Below are 18089 nucleotides of genomic sequence, written 5' to 3' on the forward strand. Positions count from 1 at the left end.
AAGATCACGACCCCAGCCGAAGGCAGACGCGTACCGACTGAGCCAGCCAGGCGCCCCTTTTCTCCATTTTAATCTAATGTATATTCGCCTTCACCCAGTGGGAAGCAACAGCTGCTGAGAGCCTTCCAAGCACTGAGCGAAGACTGACTCTGTGCCAAGAACTTTGTTCCTGCTCTTCTTTAACCCGTATAGCACCCTGATGAAGGAGATGTTAGGACCCCTGCTTTACAGATAAGGGAACTGAGGGTCAAGTTATTCACCTGCTCCCCTCATGTCACAAGACAAGGCAATCGATCAGGGCTTCAGTCCCAGGCCTGACCCGGCAAGGCCTGGGGTTTTTCCGCTACCCTACACTGCCTCTCTGCCCACACCACTCCCCCAGTCCGTCCTCCACAGCAAATTCGCAGATTTTGTCATTGACTGGAGAAGGTTAGGAAACGCTGCTCTGGGCAGTCTCTAGGGACTCGGCCAGTTAGCTCCTTCCTCTCCTGCTCCCACTATGGTGCAAACATGGTTTCCCCCACAGGCCTTTGTCATTTGTCCTGGGGCCTATCAGCTCCCATCTTTACCCTATCCCAGGCACCCCAGGACTCAGCTTCCTAAACCTCAGCCAGAACATTATTTTACAAGGACACTCACCAACCTTGAAAGGCAAGTACCCCAAGGCAAGGAAATAAAATTAATGTGGTTGAGCAGCACGAGAGTGCAGCGCCACCTAGCGGTTCTGGGGCCAAATGGTCCCGGGTGGTGACATTTTCAAACAATCAATATCTCATTATTAACCATAATCACAACCTGATGTTTACTTTTGGAGAAATGGTCAGCGGCAAGGGATGCACAAGCACTTTTCTGCATGTTTCAGAGGTCTGCGATCCTAAATGCCACAATGACTATTAAACAGTGTCCTGCCCATGAGCAAACAGGAGGGAGCAGAGATTGATTGTATATCTTTTTCATCTAAGCTACTCACCAAAAACAAAGCATCCGTTGAAGCCACTGACCTTTCACTAACTGCTGGAAGGAAAATGCTTGATAAATAATAAATAGACCACTACTTGATGTTGCTTAGAACTACCTTTTAATTAAAAGAACAGACCAACTAGAAGGTCAGGTGACTGACATTTAAGTTCCGGTCTCAGACAAGCATCAGTCGAGGGTAAAACTCTACCCCAAATGTAATTTCACTGTAAGCCACCACTCAACTAAAGTCCTCTGCCTGTAATACACATGGATAGAGGGGACATAGCCTCCACTTCCTGCCTTTGCTTTCCCCTAGCGACCTCTCCATCTGAGTGCCAGAGCAGAAACAGTGTGGTTCGGCATCTCCACAGAACCTGCTCCAGCGCCAGGCTCACCCAGTCACACGGCCACAGGCCACACTGAGCGCTACCCTAGACTGTCTTCCCCACGGGAGGTGCCCTTCCTCCACCAGCCAAGATGACCTCAACCAAGTGGCTCACCGAACCTGCTCAGGCATCCATCTCCCTGAGCACCGTCAAAGGCTCAAAACACATGATGAACTTCGCCAATCACGCCTCCACCTTCTGGCTGTTCTGGAATAGAGCTCAGGAACACGGAGACCCTGAGCGAAGTAATAATCTCGTGCCCCCCCCCAACACACACACACCCACTCAACGCTCCTTGTCCCTAGCTCCACATTCCCGAGGCAGAGCCAGCACTTGCAGTCCCAGAGCCACGGCATGTCCCGGGCCCTAGAGCCCATGTAGTCAGGAAAACAGCCGGCCCGGTTTTGAGTTAGCCCTGCTCCTAGTGGAGAGCCTAGAGGGATGGAAGAGGCCCCACAACTCTTGCGTGCCTATCTGGGTTCCCAGGGGCAGAGGTAGGCACCAGTGCGGGGCTCAGAGAAAATCTTCTCCCACTTGAATGACTTGTCAAAGAGAGAATCTGTGGAATGTTTTTAAGTGGCAAGCCATCATTTATTTACAGAGAAGGGTACCATTTAAAAAAAAAAATCAGGAATCCTCTGGGAGCACCAAATTTTCTATAATACTGCTTTCATGATCAGAGAACACGACACTAAGTGTTACACAAAACTACAAAAAGACTTGGGTTTGCCTTTTAAGGACACATGATCAAGAATCAGGCTTACTAAACAAAAGCGAAGGAAGAACTCTAAAAAATCTTGTGAATCCAGGACCACTTAAGAGCCTTGCCATAGGGGCGCTCCTGGGTGGGTCAGTCGGTTAAGGGTCTGCCTTCAGCTCACGTTGTGATCCCAGGGTCATGGGATGGAGCCCCGCATTGCGTCGGGCTCCCTGCTCAGTGGGGAGCCGGCTTCTCCCTCTCCCTGAACCCTCCCACCCCCCGCTTGAGCTCTCTTGCTCTCAAATAAATTAAAAAAAAAAAAAAAAAAACCCTTCTATATAGATGATGGGAGATGTGGGATCAGTTTCCTTTGTTGACTTTCTTGTTCCTTCTGTCCCTTAACTAAGAGCATTCACCTGGCTCAGCCCCCAACATCCTGTGTCTCTCTACACTCCCCTTGGAGAGCTTTCATTCTCCTGGCTCCAACCCTTACCCCTGTGCTAGGGACTTCCTCCCCATCTCCCAGACATCTAACTCATCCCTTTGTCTGCCACTTGGACGATGCACCATCACCTCTCAGTATGTTGAGAACTGAAGCCCTCTTCCCAACCTTGCTGTTAGTGATGCAGGTATTCTGGTCACTCAGATTTGTAACCTTGGCATGGCTGCAGAGACCAAAGTCTCCTCTTCCTGCCCTCCCCCCTCCCTGCCGGCTCCGCCAACGCCATTCTTTGTATCACATCTGGGTCAATCTTCCTTCCACACAACACTGCTTTCACTATGTTACTTCCCTGCTCAAACTTTCTGATACCCAACTGAACAACTCCAGGAGGTTACTGAGGCCACTGTGGTCTGACTCCATACTACCTGTTCAAACCTGTTTTCCACTACTCAAGAGTCATAGAAGCATCTGTCATGTACTACAAGTGGGCTTTGCATTCTGTCTCAATTTTCACATAACTAACTAGAAGCCAAAGAAGCAAACATTATCCCTATTTTGTACTCTGAGACTGTCACGGGCACAAGGTCACACCAACAAAAACTGGAGGAACGAGAACTAGTCCCAGAACTTCAAACTTGTCTTTGCAAACTGCACTGTAACCTGGACACATGCCTTTCTTGGCTTCAGCTCAGCAAACCTACATGGAGGGCCCACTCCAGAAAGGCTCTGTTTAATGCGTCAGTGGGTACGAGTAAGAATTTCTGCACTTGTTTACACTCTGAATGGAAAGAAGGTAGTTCCTTCCGGAACGGATGACAAGGGTGAGGCCAGAGTGCCAACAGCGGACCAGGTGTGCCAACTGAATGACATGCATGAGTGCAGCCCGGAAGGGACTGGAGATCTGATTTGAACATCAGGTAACATTTCCAAGCATGTACCATTTCTTCTTTCTTTCTTTTTTTTTTTTTTTGTAACTGAGTTTTATGCCCATGAACTCAGGACCCTGAGATCAAGAGCCACATGCTCTACCAACTGAGCCAGCCAGGCACCTCTGAGCAGTTACCATTTGGAAATGGCAGTGAAAATAGTTTCTCAAAACTGTGGTGGCAGGGAGGGTGCTCCAGGCAGAGGAAACAGCATGCCTCCTTCAACTCCCCCTGCCTTTCAAGGCTCTCCGTGCAGTATTCCTGGACTAGTCTAGAGCTGGCTCCTCCCCCCGACTCTACCATTATTTTGTATCATAACTTGAAAGAATTCTTGTTCATCTTGTTTCCAAAGTAACTCGTCTTCCCAATTAGATTTTAAGGTCCTTGATGCAAGAATGAGCTTCCACTTCCATTCTGTCCAAGCATCTCTATGCCAACGATGGCTTTTGCCCACACCAACTGTGGGAAGGGCTCTGAATTCCCCAAAACACTTCACTTTCACTGTTTTGACTACTGAGATTCAACATAAAGGAAGTTTGCTGTAAGGTCTAGTCTCTCTCCCTTCTCCCAGGCTTAGGCTCTCCTCAGGGAAGAGTCTGTCTGGTTTAACAAGATGGGAATGGAGGTGCCTGGGTGGCTCAATCAGTTAAATGTCTGACTTCGGCTCCGGCAGTGATCCCTGGGTCCTGGAATTAAGCCCTGGGTCTGGCTCTGCGCTCAGCAGGGAGTCGGCTTCTCCCTCTTCCCTCCCCCCGCCCCGTCCTGTGCGTGTGCATGGTCTCTCTCTAATAAATAAATAAAATCTTAAAAAAAACACAAAAAACACAAGCTGGAAGTGTAGTGGTGAGCGTGCGGGGATACAGGCATCCCTGTATATTGCTGGCGGGAGCGTAACTGAGCCGCTTCTATGGAGGACAACATCAAAATCAAAGGCACGCTATTCCCAGCAGTACCGCTGTAAAGGACACACCCACAGCAGCACGGGCCTGTCTGCAGCCCAAGAAAACACAAAGCCACTTCTGTCATTCGGGCACTGATTAAATCACTAGGCATCCACACAAAGGATCTGAGACATATTAAATGGAAAAATGAGGTACAGGACAGTAAGCACAGTGTCCCCATGCATACGCCCAAAATATTCCTGGAAAGGAAATGGCCTTGGGAGAGAGACATAGGTGGCTAGAGATAGGTTTTGGAAAGGAAACCAGCCTTTTACCTTTAAATTCTGAACCATGTGCCTGTGTAATTTTTTTAAAAAATTATGCATCAGGGGCATCTCGGTGGCACAGTCAGTTAAGCATCTGACTCTTGGTTTCAGTTCCGGTCCCAATCTCAGGATCGTGAAATCGAGCCCCACGTCTGGCTCCGCACTCAGCAAAGAGCCTGCTTCAGGTTCTCTCTCCCTTTCCCTCTGCCCCTCGCGCTCATGCTAAGTAAATAAATCAATCTTAAAAAAAAAAAATAGGAGCGCCTGGATGGCTCAGTTGGTTAAGCGTCTGCCTTCGGCTCAGGTCATGATCCCAGGGTCCTGGGATTGAGTCCCGCGACGGGCTCCCTGCTCAGCGGGGAGTCTGCTACTCCCTCTGCCTCTGCTGCTCCCCCTGCTTGTGTTCTTTTGCTGTCAAATAAATAAATAAAATCTTTAAAAAATAAAAATTAAAAAAAAAAGTATGTATCAAACAACTTTCTAAAAATGTCTTCATCATTATGGCAAAAAACTTCCTTTTAAACCCCAGAAAGTCTAGAAAAGTTAATGAGTGATCCCCCCCCCCCCCCCACAATTGTTCCTCTGAGAACAGAACTGTCTCTTCCCCCTGCTTAAGTCCTCCTCCCCAAGCTCGGCATTCACTAGCTGTCTATGGTTGTTGAATGGAAGAAATTTACTTTCCCATCTAAAAGTAAAGCATTCCGCAAACAAGAGGAATTGCAAACCAGTGACGGGGTGGCAGGGAGATGCAGCGTGGCTGAGAACTGCTTTTGCCTCATGTACTATTCCCCTTCCATTCACAGAGCACCATGTGCAAGGCTGTGCCGGGGCTGAGGTGTGGGCTCTACCCTGGGTCTACCAGGAGACGGAAGAGACTGTACACAAAGAACAGAAAAGCTACATGAGTTTTAAAATCAAGAATTTCTGAAGCAGCTTTACTAGTAGCTGAAAACCAGTGGCCTTAGGATCACAAATATAAAGGCTACAAACTCAGAAGATGTCATTCATTCAGGAGAAGATATGAAAATGAAGAAAGCAGAACGGTTGGTAAGGTCTCATCACCACATCTCCACACCAGGGAGGGAGGTGGATGCCGGTGGATCACGGCATCTAAATGAGCTGGCCCCCTCCTGGCAATCCAGTTATCTACAGATGTCCTCTGAATTCAGTCTTCAGCTGGATGTAATCACTTATTCATTCAAATCTTTACTGAGCAGACTAGGTTTGGGCCTATGCTAATTGTCTCCAGCACTCTCAACCTAATCTATGAGATTAAAGCTATAGTTTTGACCTTTGTCTATCATCAATGATAGGTTCTCACTCTTACACAAAGCGCAAGTCAACTTGACCTCTCAAGTTGAAGATCAATAGTTCTATAACAAAACGTGAAGATTATCTGCAGACAGAAAGTTGGCCCAGGGGACATACCATATGCACAAGTAAAAGCCTGATGGGGCCAGAAAAGAGAAAGATACCCAAGAATCAGATACAGCCAACCCACATGTTAACACAGAAATCCAAGCAGACCTACTCAGAACAAGTCCCATTCAAACCATACTTATAAAGGTTTCTTCATGCTATTTACAATTTTAAAGTAAATTTACTTTATAAGCAGCCAGGGAATTCTTTATTTAACACCGTCCTAACATAAAAGTTCATTCAAACCATGAAACTCAGCTTTATGACAACCTAGAAATAGGAACTAAAAGAAGGCAAACATAATGCCTTAGAGACTGGGAAACATTTACACAGTCCAACTGTTAAAAACAGTTCAACATTCATCTAGTGAATACAGTTTGGATGTCAGTATACACGGTATACAAGTTCTTCAGGGAGGTGAGAGACCTTTCGGCTCTTCTTCAGATGTCTCCAAATGCTGGTCCTGTGGAACTTCTTGTAGAGGCTGGTTTTTTTCCAATACTGTTTGCGGTCTGACACCCGTGGGTTCAGATTCCCAGGAAACGTGACTACCTTCCTTTTGCTTAAAAGACCAGACATAAATACATCACACAGATGTCATTTTCACTCCACTGACTGGCCGAAGCTGTATGACTAAGCACATTCTATCATGGAGTCAAAACGTAACATTAATATCCCAGGTCAAATTCTATTATAACAAGCAATACACGTGATAAAAATCTCTAGAGAACCATAATTTCAAAAGCCCTAATGACAACTCACTTGTTCCAAGTAGCAGTCACCATCACAAAATTTTAGTGTGTGTGTACACATTTTTTTTTTCATTTCAGTATATTTCATCTACCAGTATTTGACCTGGTGTTCAGGGACATAAACCAAGGTTGGAGAAGGAAAACCAAGTCTTCCTTTAACTTCTAACAAATAGACAACTAACCCTAATAACAATTTTAATCAAAAAATACTCACAGTCCTTGCTTCTCCTACTCTTCTCAAAATGACACCTGCTGCCAATAAAGCCTTCCCTGTTTCCACAAATAACTTCTCTTCATCTGTTTCTCCAAGCTTCTGCAGCTCAATGTACTTCTCCACAAACCTGGAATTCCAAGCAGACCACATCTGAGGCCTGTATATTAAGAGTCATCACGACATGCTGTTACATAGTATCAAGCATTCCCTTAACATGTCTTCCTAGAGGAGCGGCTTTTCCCTGCGGTGGAATTCAACAAAACTCCTCAAACCAGTAACTAAATTCCTTAAAAAAAAAAAAAAAAAAAACTAACCCAGGAATTGCAAAATGGCTTACTGTTGACAGGTAGACTTGAAATTGGGATTGAACAGATCAAAAGCTTTCTGACCAGATCCATAGGCTGAATAAAATTTCCTAGAAAATATAAACAACACAATATAAATCTCCATTTACAGATCACAGCCAAGAACGGAGTAAAGAAAAATTACTAGTCCAAACATAAGCTTTTTTTTTTTTAAATAAGCAGTGCATGCACATGGCAAATAAACCAAATATTACAAAAAGGTATCTAATGAAAAGTTAACATTCCTGCTCACCTCTGCCCCCAACCCCCAGTTCCTTCCTGGGAAGCAACACTAACCAGTTTTTTGTGTATCCATCCAAGAATATTCTAACGTACAAGCATATATGCATCTATCATTCCCTGTCCCCAGCCGTATAGTTTAACTCCAAGGACAGAAAACACTATTGTACATTCTGCCTCTTCACCTTAATAGTTCTTAGAGATCATTTCAAATCAGTGAACTTAGATTGTTTCCAATCCTTTGCTCCTTTAGACAGTGCTGCAACGATTAACTTTATCAATATTTCTTAGTACACTGTGCAAATGAGTCTAGAATAAATTCATAAAAATAGTACTACTAGCTCAAGGTATGTGCATTTGTAATATGGCCTTCCAAACTGCCAAATACTTCCCAAAGTGGCTGTGCCAATTTACGTTCACACCAGTAATGCATGAGGATGTCTATTTCCCCACACCCGGGCCAAATTCTATTTTCTAACTTTTTGTTTTGTCAATTTGACAGGTGAAAAATTATAACTCGTTTTATTTTTGCCTTTTCTTATGAAATAGACTGGACAGCTTTTCATGTTTAAAAGCAAACTGAATTTCCTTTTCTGTGCCCTATCCATGTTCTTTGCCTTCCATTTGGTGGGTTTTTTCTACTGATTTATAAGCAAACTATACAGCAGTCTAAATAGGAAATCAGCCCGTCATACTTGTTGCAAAATTTTTTTCCCAGTATGTTGGCTGACTTTTGATTGTGTTTGTGGTACTTTTTTTGGGGCAGAAAATTTTAATATTTTCATTTATGGCTTCTGGGTTTTATGTTATATTTACAAAGGTCTTTATCACTCAGATTATTTTTAAAATTCTCCTATGTTTTCTTCTAGTACTTTTATGCTTTTATTTTTTACATTTAGGTTTTGCTATGTCTGGAATTTATTTTATTGTTATAAGCTCTTTAAAAATATTAAAAACACGGGCGCCTGGGTGGCTCAGTCGTTAAGCGTCTGCCTTCGGCTTAGGTCATGATCCCAGGGTCCTGGGATCGAGTCCCACATCGGGCTCCCTGCTCCGCGGGAAGCCTGCTTCTCCCTCTCCTACTCCCCCTGCTTGTGTTTCTGCTCTATGTCTCTCTCTGTCAAATAAGTAAATAAAATCTTTAAAAAATTAAATAAATAAATAAATAAATAAATAAAAATAAAAATATTAAAAACACTAAAGAAGCCACAAAAATAAACGTTCAAAAAATTACTTAAATGCAAGGTATTATTATTTTGACATTAACAGTAATAAAAGAAGGAGCAGTAAAATATTCCACATTCTCCAATGACCTATCACCTAGTTCCTGCTATTCACACAGCAGAAGCACAAATGATTTTTTTTTTTAATTTTTAGAGATAGAGAGCACGAGCAGGAGGAGGGGGAGAGGAAGAGAGAGACTCCCAAGCAGACTCCCCGTGGTAGAGCCCAATGCAAGGTTCAATCCCAGGACCCTGAGATCATGACCTGAACCAAAAACAAGAGTCGAATGCTTAACTGATTAAGACACCGAGGCGCACCCACAAATGATTTTAATGTATAAATCCTGACCAAGTGCATGCAATGAGCCTACCCAGAAAAGCACTGACAAAGTATTTAATGCCCCCAAAAAGCTCGGGAACTACCCTGAAAATTTCCAAGTAGAGCAAAAACATACTTTTCTCCTACCTCAAGGAGTGTTGGGGGCCAGGGGAGGAGATTCCTCAAATGAAAGGGGCCTAAACCTCAAATGAGAATATAATGACTTCATAAATTGTTTTCTTACATCCGGAAATAGAGAAAAGAATAAGGGGACGGGGCACCTGGGTGGCACAGTCAGCCGAAAATCTGACTCGTGGTTTTGGCTCAGGTCACAGTCTCAAGGTTGTGAGATCGAGCCTCGCCTGGGGCTTCATGCTCAGCACAGAGTCTGCTTCTCTCTCTCTCTCCCTCTGCTCTTCCCCTGTGCTCTTGTGTGTGTGCGCGCGCATGCTCTCTCTCTCAAAAAAAAAGAGAAGAAGGAATATGTATTACCCTGAATAACGTACAACCTCCAATCTTAATATTTAAGAAAAAAGAATCATACAAATTCTGGGTACTAAAAACTGACATCAGTATTTGAGGGAAAGAGCTGTGCCACTGAATTCCCAGTGAACTGACCTCCTTGAGCCTCACAGTCTTCATGAATAAAATGGAGACAATATACTGATCTTATAGGGTTAGAGTAAGGCCTAAGTTAGAGAATGTTTTTTAAGGGCTTAGCATAGTGCTAACAGATGCACAGAAACGGGTAGCTATAATTGCAATTATCAGTCCATTGCTGGGCTCCAGATTCTACTTCCCAGAACTTGTTTCTGAATTCCTAACTTGGTAGATACACAAGACCTCCTCCACAGGGCAAGCCCTGGCTCGACTCCCACTCAAGTTACCAGACTAATAGCTAAATCCTTCCTTCTGAAGTTCTGCTGCCTCCTGTCCATCATGTGGGCTTTGTACTCACGCTCTAATCCTGTCCTCGGGGTACAAGATGTCCTGGATGGCAGCTTTGGCTTTGCCATATCGCAAGCGGGGCCTTCGGAAGACAGGCTCTCTCAGCGGGGGAAAGGCATTATATATGTCAAACCAGAGGGGCTTCTCATTCAACACCCCAGCTCGAATCAGGTCCCGAGTCCTGAAGGAAGGAAAAATAACGAAGGACAGTCAGTTACAACAGCCTGTCTAAGCCCCTGAATCAGTCTAGCACAGTCTGGGACATCAGTGGGATCACGGAGTCCACAAGACAGAACCGGAAGGAGGCCACAGCAGGGGTGTTCCCCACCTACAGTTAACATATTTCCATACTCCAAACCGCCCTAACAAAGCTCAGGGGTTAAGTCCTATTTTTCTCATGTGCGTCCCACTCCCCTCGCCCCATCCCCGTCGCGTCGAAGAAAATACAAAGATGGCCCAGCCGGGCCCATCATCATCTTCCTCCCTTCCTCTTCCTAGAGAACTCCACTCGGGCAGGAGAGGTGCAATCTTGGGCGGGAAAGATACATTCAGGGAGCGGCGCCGTCAAGCACACCTATTCAGAGACAGGAGAGAGCACGAGTGGGCCTCACCCGGCTCAGCCTCCCGCACTCTGGAGAAGGCCTCGCCCTCCTCTGACCCCCCCAGAAAGAGCGTGAGCTGTCGAGAGCCCCCATGCGGAGGAAGCACCCTCAGCCCACGCCGGCTCCGAGCACGCACCGCGAGAAAACGCTGCCCACGGTCTCCAGCCGGCTCCTCGCCATGGCAGGCGCCTCGGACGCTCACGGCCTGGGACTACCGGAAGCGGAAGCGCCGGCGACAGGCGAAATGGGCGCAGGCTGCTGGCCGAGCCGAGGATCGCGGCACTCTCTCCGCAGCCGCAGCCGGAGAGCCGAGCCAGGCAGAAGCAAAGGATGGGCCGAACTGGCGCGGCCCTCGCCCCCGGCCAGGTTCAGACGGGAGCACTCGACAGCCGAGCCGAAAGGGACGGAGCGGGTCAGAGCCGGGCAGAAGCAATAAATGACCGAGCTAGAGGAGGGACTCACGCGGGCGCTTGCGTTACCCTTTCCGGCCTGGCGGAGCCACCTGCAGTCGAGAAGGTGGGGCGGCGCGGAGGGAAGATTGATGGGGAGGAAGGAGGCAGGCGCAGCCAACGAGGCCAGGACACACGTAAAGGCAGAGATGACAGGCCACACCGGGGCTGGGCCCGGACTACGCCTTACGTTGCTTGGAGACACAGACTGCGCAGAAGGAAACCGAGGCCAGGGATGGGCAGGCACTGGCCCAAGGTCACACTAGCGCCGAGCCTCCGTCCTCCGTGCCCTGCTGTGCAGCGCGCCCCGGGAGTCCGTCGGCCCCGGAGCTGCCTCCTGCATCCGCTGCCCTCGGGATGCTGCGGGGCAACTAGTATGTTCTCCGCCGGGAGACGTCTCGGGCTCGCTCCTCCTTGGAGCTGGAAAAGCGAAAGTGAACAGAACAAATTCGGAGACGGAGACTCAGAAACCTGGGGAAAGTAACCTCTCAGGGTGACCTTTTGGTCCAATAATCATACGTTGGGTAGAGTACCCCAGAGAAATCAAAGCTCAATTTGCTGAGGATACTTGTGCAAAGATCGTCATTGCAGCATTGCAGTGGGGAAAAAAGTCAAATGGAAGGTTATGGTTCATATATCCTATGCAATCCTATGCAGCTATTACAATGAACAAGTTATGTCCCTATGTATTTACCTAGAGGCATGCCCATGACTTCTAGTTAAATGAAAAAGGAAATTGCAGAGAAACATTTTAGTGGGATCCTAACCTGTTCAAAGAAAAAAGAAAACACTTTTATATGTGTTTGTGTTTGAATGAAGATAGAAACTGTGTGGAAGGCACACAAGACTGTGAACACTGGTTATCTCCAATCTTGAGACTGCAAGAGAAGAGAGAATTTTTTTTCTTTAGATATCCCTCAGAGTTTGACCTGTAAAGAGTTTTTATTCATATTTGAACTTTTTAATCCAATGAAATGTTTTGAATCACATACACACAAAATAGCTCCTGGGAGCCCATTATCATCTTTGTCAGCCAGAAAGAGCAGCAAGTCATCCCAGAGCCCTCCCACTCTATGGGAGGCTGGTAAGGAGGAGAGAAGTAATGTTTTAGGAGCAATTACTGCTTGTTTGTGTTATCTTGGAATCCACACACCTACCCAGAAGGTAGCTATTATTAGCCTTATTATAGATGAGAAAGTGAGGCCACAGGGGGTGAAGTAACTTGTCAGATACCTGAGTGACAGAGCCAGGCTTCCAGCACAGCCTGGGCCCTTTCCAGAACCCACAACCCTCTTTAGTTATGCCTCAAGCTGGAGACAGGTAGACCTACGGAGGTGTGACAAAGCTGGCCCCAGGGCTAGGGGCCAGGGTGACCCGAGGCCCAGGGCTACACTAAAAGGTGGGTTTCACTGTTGCCACAAGGCCCTGTGACACAGGGAAGAGAGAACACAGTTCTGGCTGGTGGGTCAAGTGTAGAGATTCCAATCTCCCAGTCGTAGGAAGGTCTGGAAGACTCTGCTCTAGGGAGAGCAAACATGCTCCCAGCTAAATATAGTCTTCCCAGCCTCATAACAAGTTTCTAATTCTGTCTAAGTCAGAGCTAGCTGCCCGCGGGGACCACAGACACACTTCCCCTCCCCCACTCGGGCCTCCCCCCGACCCCCTGGCCTCCCCCCTCCCCAGGCCACTGCAGTGACCGCTGGTAAAGAAGTAGAAGGCTTTATTCCATGATCAGGGAGGTAAGCCAAGAACCCAAACCCTCAACAGGGGAGGAATTGCAAGGTGGGAATTTTTCCTCTAGATCTTCTTAAGAAAGTTCCTTCCTCTTCTGAGCTTTGAAAGTTTCCCCTCCAGCATCCTATTTAATGCCTCTGTGACTGAGACAGGGGAATGCTGGTGGGTAGATAGGAGGACCACAGGGATGTGGGAGCAAGATGAATCGGGAGCCCTCTGAGCCTGCAGCAGGAAGTGTGCGCCCCAGCGAGCGTTATTCATGAAAGGGAAGAAGCTGTCAGGCAGCTGGGGGCAGGCAAACTGGACCTTCGAGGCTTCTGTCTTTTCACCCAGGACCTCTCAAGGCTGCAAGGGACTGATGCACTCGTGCCAAGCACTGCACCAAGAATCTGGATTGTCTTGTTCAACTGTTCAACTATCTGATGCCACAGGTAATGTCCTGGCGATCTTACACAGAAGGAAAGAGAACCTGTAAACTCTCCAAAAGGCCATATGCCTTCCACTACACTGCTCGACCCCTGTAGATGTGCCCACTAAGTAGTGTCAACTCTCTGCGTGGCTTGCTGCAAGAGTAGAAGCCTCCATTCGTTAAAGCCCGAATCGTGGCCCGGGCACTTAGTGCTGGACCGTGACAAGTCTGATGGCGGTTCCAGCATCATTGCTGCTCTTGTGACCCGTAAGCCACTGACTGCCACCTGCGACTGCAGCATTTTCGTATTCCATCAAACTGCCACTGTTGTTTTATTTTCTTGTTAAATGATCCATTTCTCTCACAAGCATTTAAGCACCGACCTGACCCTGTGCTGAGTCCTGGAGAAGCTGACTGTCTAGTGGGGGAGACAAAGAAGCAAATTCATAATGGATACGTTAGGTGCTGAATAGCATGTGGATTATAGTAGTCGGCTAGGGCGGCCATAACAAGGTACCACAGACGGGGTGGCCTCAATACCAGAACTGTATTTTCTTACAGTTCTGGAGGCCAGAAGTCTGAGATCAACTTGGCAGGGCTGGTTGCTCCTGAGGCCTCTCTCCCTGGCCTGCAGATGGCCACCCGCTCCCTGTGTCCTCATGTGGTCTTCTCTCTGTGTCTGTGTCCTCTTCTTATGACACTGGTCATACTGGATCTGGGCCCAACCTAATGGCCTCATTTTAACTTCAATATCTCTCTCTCTTTTTTTTTTTAAAGATTTTATTTATTTATTTGACAGAGAGAGACACAGCAAGAGAGGGAGCACAAGCAGGGGGAGTGAGAGAAGGAGAAGCAGGCTTCCCGCAGAGCAGGGAGCCCAACGCGGGGCTCAATCCCAGGACCCTGGGATCATGACCTGAGCCGAAGGCAGACGCTTAACGACTGAGCCACCCAGGCGCCCCTCAATATCTCTTTAAAGACTATCTCTAAATGCAGTCACATCCTGAGGCACTGGGGGTTGGGAGTTCAACATAGGAATTTTGGAGCGAGGCTGTCCAGCCCCGTAAGGTTGATAAGTACTTACGCTGAAGGGCTTCCGTCTGCCCAGCCAGATCCACATGCACTCTGTGCTCTTCTTCACCCTGCTCTGTTCCCCAGGAGGCTGACTTCTATGGACCTCATCCCCCGGCCCTGTGCTTCCAGCCAGGGTCCAGTTGGTACCACCAGTGGGAGACATTGGCAAGGGAATGGAAGGAAGGAGGAGAGTGAAGTCAGTCTCGAGTTATTTCGCTAAGCATAATACACTGTAGTTCCATCTGTGTTGTTGCAAATGGCAAGATTTCATTCTTTTTGGTGACTGAGTAATATTCCGTGTGTGTATATGTGTTTACACCACATCTTTTTTTTTAAGATTTTATTTATTTATTTGAGAAAGAGAGAGCACAAGCAGGGGGAGGGGCAAAGGGAGAGGGACCCTACATGAGGCTCGATCCCAGGACCCCGAGATCATGACCTGAGCTGAAGTCAGATACTTAACCGACTGAGCCACCCAGGTGCCCCCCACGTCTTCTTTATCTATTCATCAGTCAATGGACATTTGGGTTCTTTCCATAATTTGGCTATTGTAGATAGTGCTGCTATAAACATTGGGGTGCAGGTGCCCCTTTGAATCAGCATTTTTGTATCCTTTGGATAAATACCTACTAGTGCAATTGCTAGGCCGTAGGGTAGCTCTATTTTCAACTTTTTGAGGAACCTCCATACTGTTTTCCAGAGTGGCTGCGCCAGCTTGCATTCCCACCAGCAGTGTAGGAGGGTTCTCACAAGGAGGCCTCTTCACACACAGATCTGTCCCCGGGTTCCAGTCCCTGTTCCCTCCCTCGCCCCCACAGGCCTAGTTTCAGCAAACTGTGCCCCTCTGTCACTAGCCAAAGGCTCTAGGCCATCTTTTGTGGCTTCCCGACCCTCTGCCCACCTCTTTATGAAGAGTGCCCTTATTTATATAGTGTGTCAGACAAAAAGAGAAAAAGCACCCCCACCAGCAGAACGGCCTTGGTAAGTAAAAATCCCAGCATATTGATGAAATCATTAATACTGCTACTCACCTTTGGCAGAGGGCCAGGGTCAGGGAGAAATTAGCTGCTTGCCTTAAAAAAGGAGGAAAACAATATATTCAGTACGAAGTACTGAGACCAGGAGGATGAAAGACAAGGAGGGGGATGTTGAAGGAGGAGGCAGGAGAGCCATCTCCCCCCGCCCCACACACACTGTTGTGTGCTCCGTCTTCTGGCCCAGCATGCTCCTCAGAGGCCCACACCTCCCCTTCCTTTCAAGAGTCAGCCAGCAGGGCACTTAAGCCCCCAGCACACATTCTGCCAAACTCTGCTCCCTCCCTCCCTGAACTTATCCCTCTCAAAATGTGGTGTTGTGACTCTGTTTACTTGTCTTGAGTCTCTACCTGGGCCTCTCTGAGGGCAGAAACTGGGTCTCCTATCTCTGCCTCCCCATACCCAGCCTGCTGCTTGGCCCAGAGCTGACTCTCAAGAGTTTTCTAATGAACAACATGGATGAATAAAGCCAAGTTCGCACAAATGAGGATGGAGCCATCCCAGCCCTCCTTCCTGGAGGCCTTCCTCAGATACACTCTGGGTGTATGGGCAAAAGCTGTGGTTGAATGGAAATAATCCTCCACACCTCCCCCCCCCCCACACACACACCATGAACCTAGTCATTTCTAGTTCTGGCTATCCTCTGTACCTCACTGACAGATCCATTTTACAAACCCCTGGGCCTCAGCTTTGTTATCTGCAAAATGGGCATAATCGTAGCACCCACCATATAGCCTTGTTGTGAGGAGTCAGTAGGTCAGTATCTTCAGAGTATTAAAACAGTGCCTAGTGTGTAGGCTCGATAAATAAGATGATGATGTTTTCTGACCATTCCACATTTAAGAGCAACGAATCACAATTTATTAAATCACACCTAACAATTTGCAAAGCATGTTCACACAGCTGCCCATTCATTTCTTCAGCCAACAGTCTTGCCCCCAACAAGAATCCAGTTCGAGCAGAGGAAAGAGAAGCACTTTATGCTTCTACCCACTCTGCATCACCGTGGCTCCTTTTGTAGCCAAGAAAACGGGAGCCAGCTGGGCCTGAAGCAACAATCTGGCCTTTTATTATTGGAATTAAAGGGCAATTGGAATCACTCTGGAGCTTTCCCAGCAGAGGATGCGACCCTTGAAGGCAGATGTTTCAGGCTGCTGTGGGCCCCTCTTTTCTTTTCTTTTTTTTTAAAGATTTTATTTATTTATTTGATAGAGAGATAGCAAGAGCAGGAACACAAGCAGGGGGAGTGGGAGAGGGAGAAGCAGACTCCCCGCCGAGCAGGGAGCCCGATGTGGGGCTCGATCCCAGGACCCTGGGACCATGACCCGAGCCGAAGGCAGGCGCTTAACGACTGAGCCACCCAGGCGCCCCGGCCCCTCTTTTCTTGTGGAAGGCAGAGCAACTCCATCCTTAATGTGCACCTGAACCTCCCAAGATCTTGGAAAATGCAGATCGTGACTCAGGCGGTCTGGGGTGAGGACCCAAACGCTGAATTTCAAACAATCTCCCAAGTTGATGCCAATGTTGCTAATCTGCAGCTAGGGCAACCGACTGGCCCAAGTCCTGGGACTCTCCCAGTTTTAGCATTGAAACTCAGCACATCCGAGGGACGTTTAGACCTGGAAAACCAGGACAGTTGGTCACTGTGTCCACAGCGCACACTTTGGTAAGAAGGATGTAGCCAGCTGAGTTTGTGCTGAGCTTTGCAGCCCCTCACTCCAGAGTTCCTGGAATAATCCTCTTGACCTGATAAAGAATTGTGACTCTTTAATCTCTAGAAATGACAGGGTGGCTGCTGGTTTTGTGGGGCCTCAAGCTTATGTAATCTTAGTGGCTCTTTTAAGGAAAAAAAAAAGCACAAAAATATCTTTGTTTTGCAAAATTTGCAAAACACATAACCATGAAAATAGAGTAAATTCCCTTCTGTCTCTTTGGTCTCTGGCCAAACAGGTGCTCACTTCCTTCTGGGAGAGTGATGTTGGCCTCTCAATGGCCAATTCTAAGAGAGACCACCAGGTGGCAGTAGATTTACACAGCCCTCTTCAACCCCCGCCAGGCCCCCGCCCATCTCCAGAAATTTCTAAATCTTCCTCCAGATGGCCTAGCCAGCTAATCCAACAAATTAATCTGTGCTGTGATAATGGGCAAAAGAGTTCATGTGCTTCTCTCTAAATAGCATATTTTCCATTTAATGGAAATGCTAAGAGATTGTTTTTAAAACCAAATAAAGGGTGCTAATAGGTGAGTTCCAGGCACAGTGTTGGATACACATCACTATGGAAATGTTTTTAATCAGGGAGACCTTTCTGTGCTCAGCAGATTGCATCTATGGAGGAGTTCTAGGTCTTATCACCTGTTCCCCCACCCCAATATATAGCTTAGTGTTTAGGCACCAGTTTGGGAGTTCAACTGCCTGGGTAGTGAGTACTACCACTTACTGAGGGTCATGTTGAGTAAGGACCTTAACATCTCTGTGCCTCAGTTTCCTGATCTGTGAAATAGGAGTGATAATACTGATTTCACATAATAGTTGTGGGGATTAGGTAAAATAATGTATATAAAGCACCCCCAAAAATTTGCATACAGAGGGCACTCAATAAGCCGCTATCATCTTCATCATCCCATGCCTTGCCTGCCTTCTGCAAACCAAATTCTCCATCCTTCCTCCAACCTCAACCCCCTACCAGCTGCCTCAAGAGAACAGAGG

General features: G+C 47.2%; 1 protein-coding gene across 1 annotated transcript; it reads right to left on the reverse strand.

Moving 5' to 3' along the window:
• Positions 1–5523: 5523 nt before the first annotated feature.
• Positions 5524–11519, reverse strand: MRPS23 (mitochondrial ribosomal protein S23). Its single transcript, XM_032429141.1, has 5 exons — positions 10819–11519; positions 10091–10261; positions 7344–7421; positions 7007–7133; positions 5524–6602 (listed from the first exon to the last, which is right to left on the reverse strand). Exons 1-5 carry the CDS (start codon positions 10860–10862, stop codon positions 6450–6452), a joined length of 573 nt encoding a protein of 190 aa, XP_032285032.1. The 5' UTR covers positions 10863–11519; the 3' UTR covers positions 5524–6449.
• Positions 11520–18089: the final 6570 nt, after the last annotated feature.

Source organism: Phoca vitulina, unplaced genomic scaffold, assembly GCF_004348235.1.
Source record: "Phoca vitulina isolate PV1807 unplaced genomic scaffold, GSC_HSeal_1.0 scaffold40, whole genome shotgun sequence".
NCBI lineage: Eukaryota > Metazoa > Chordata > Mammalia > Carnivora > Phocidae > Phoca > Phoca vitulina.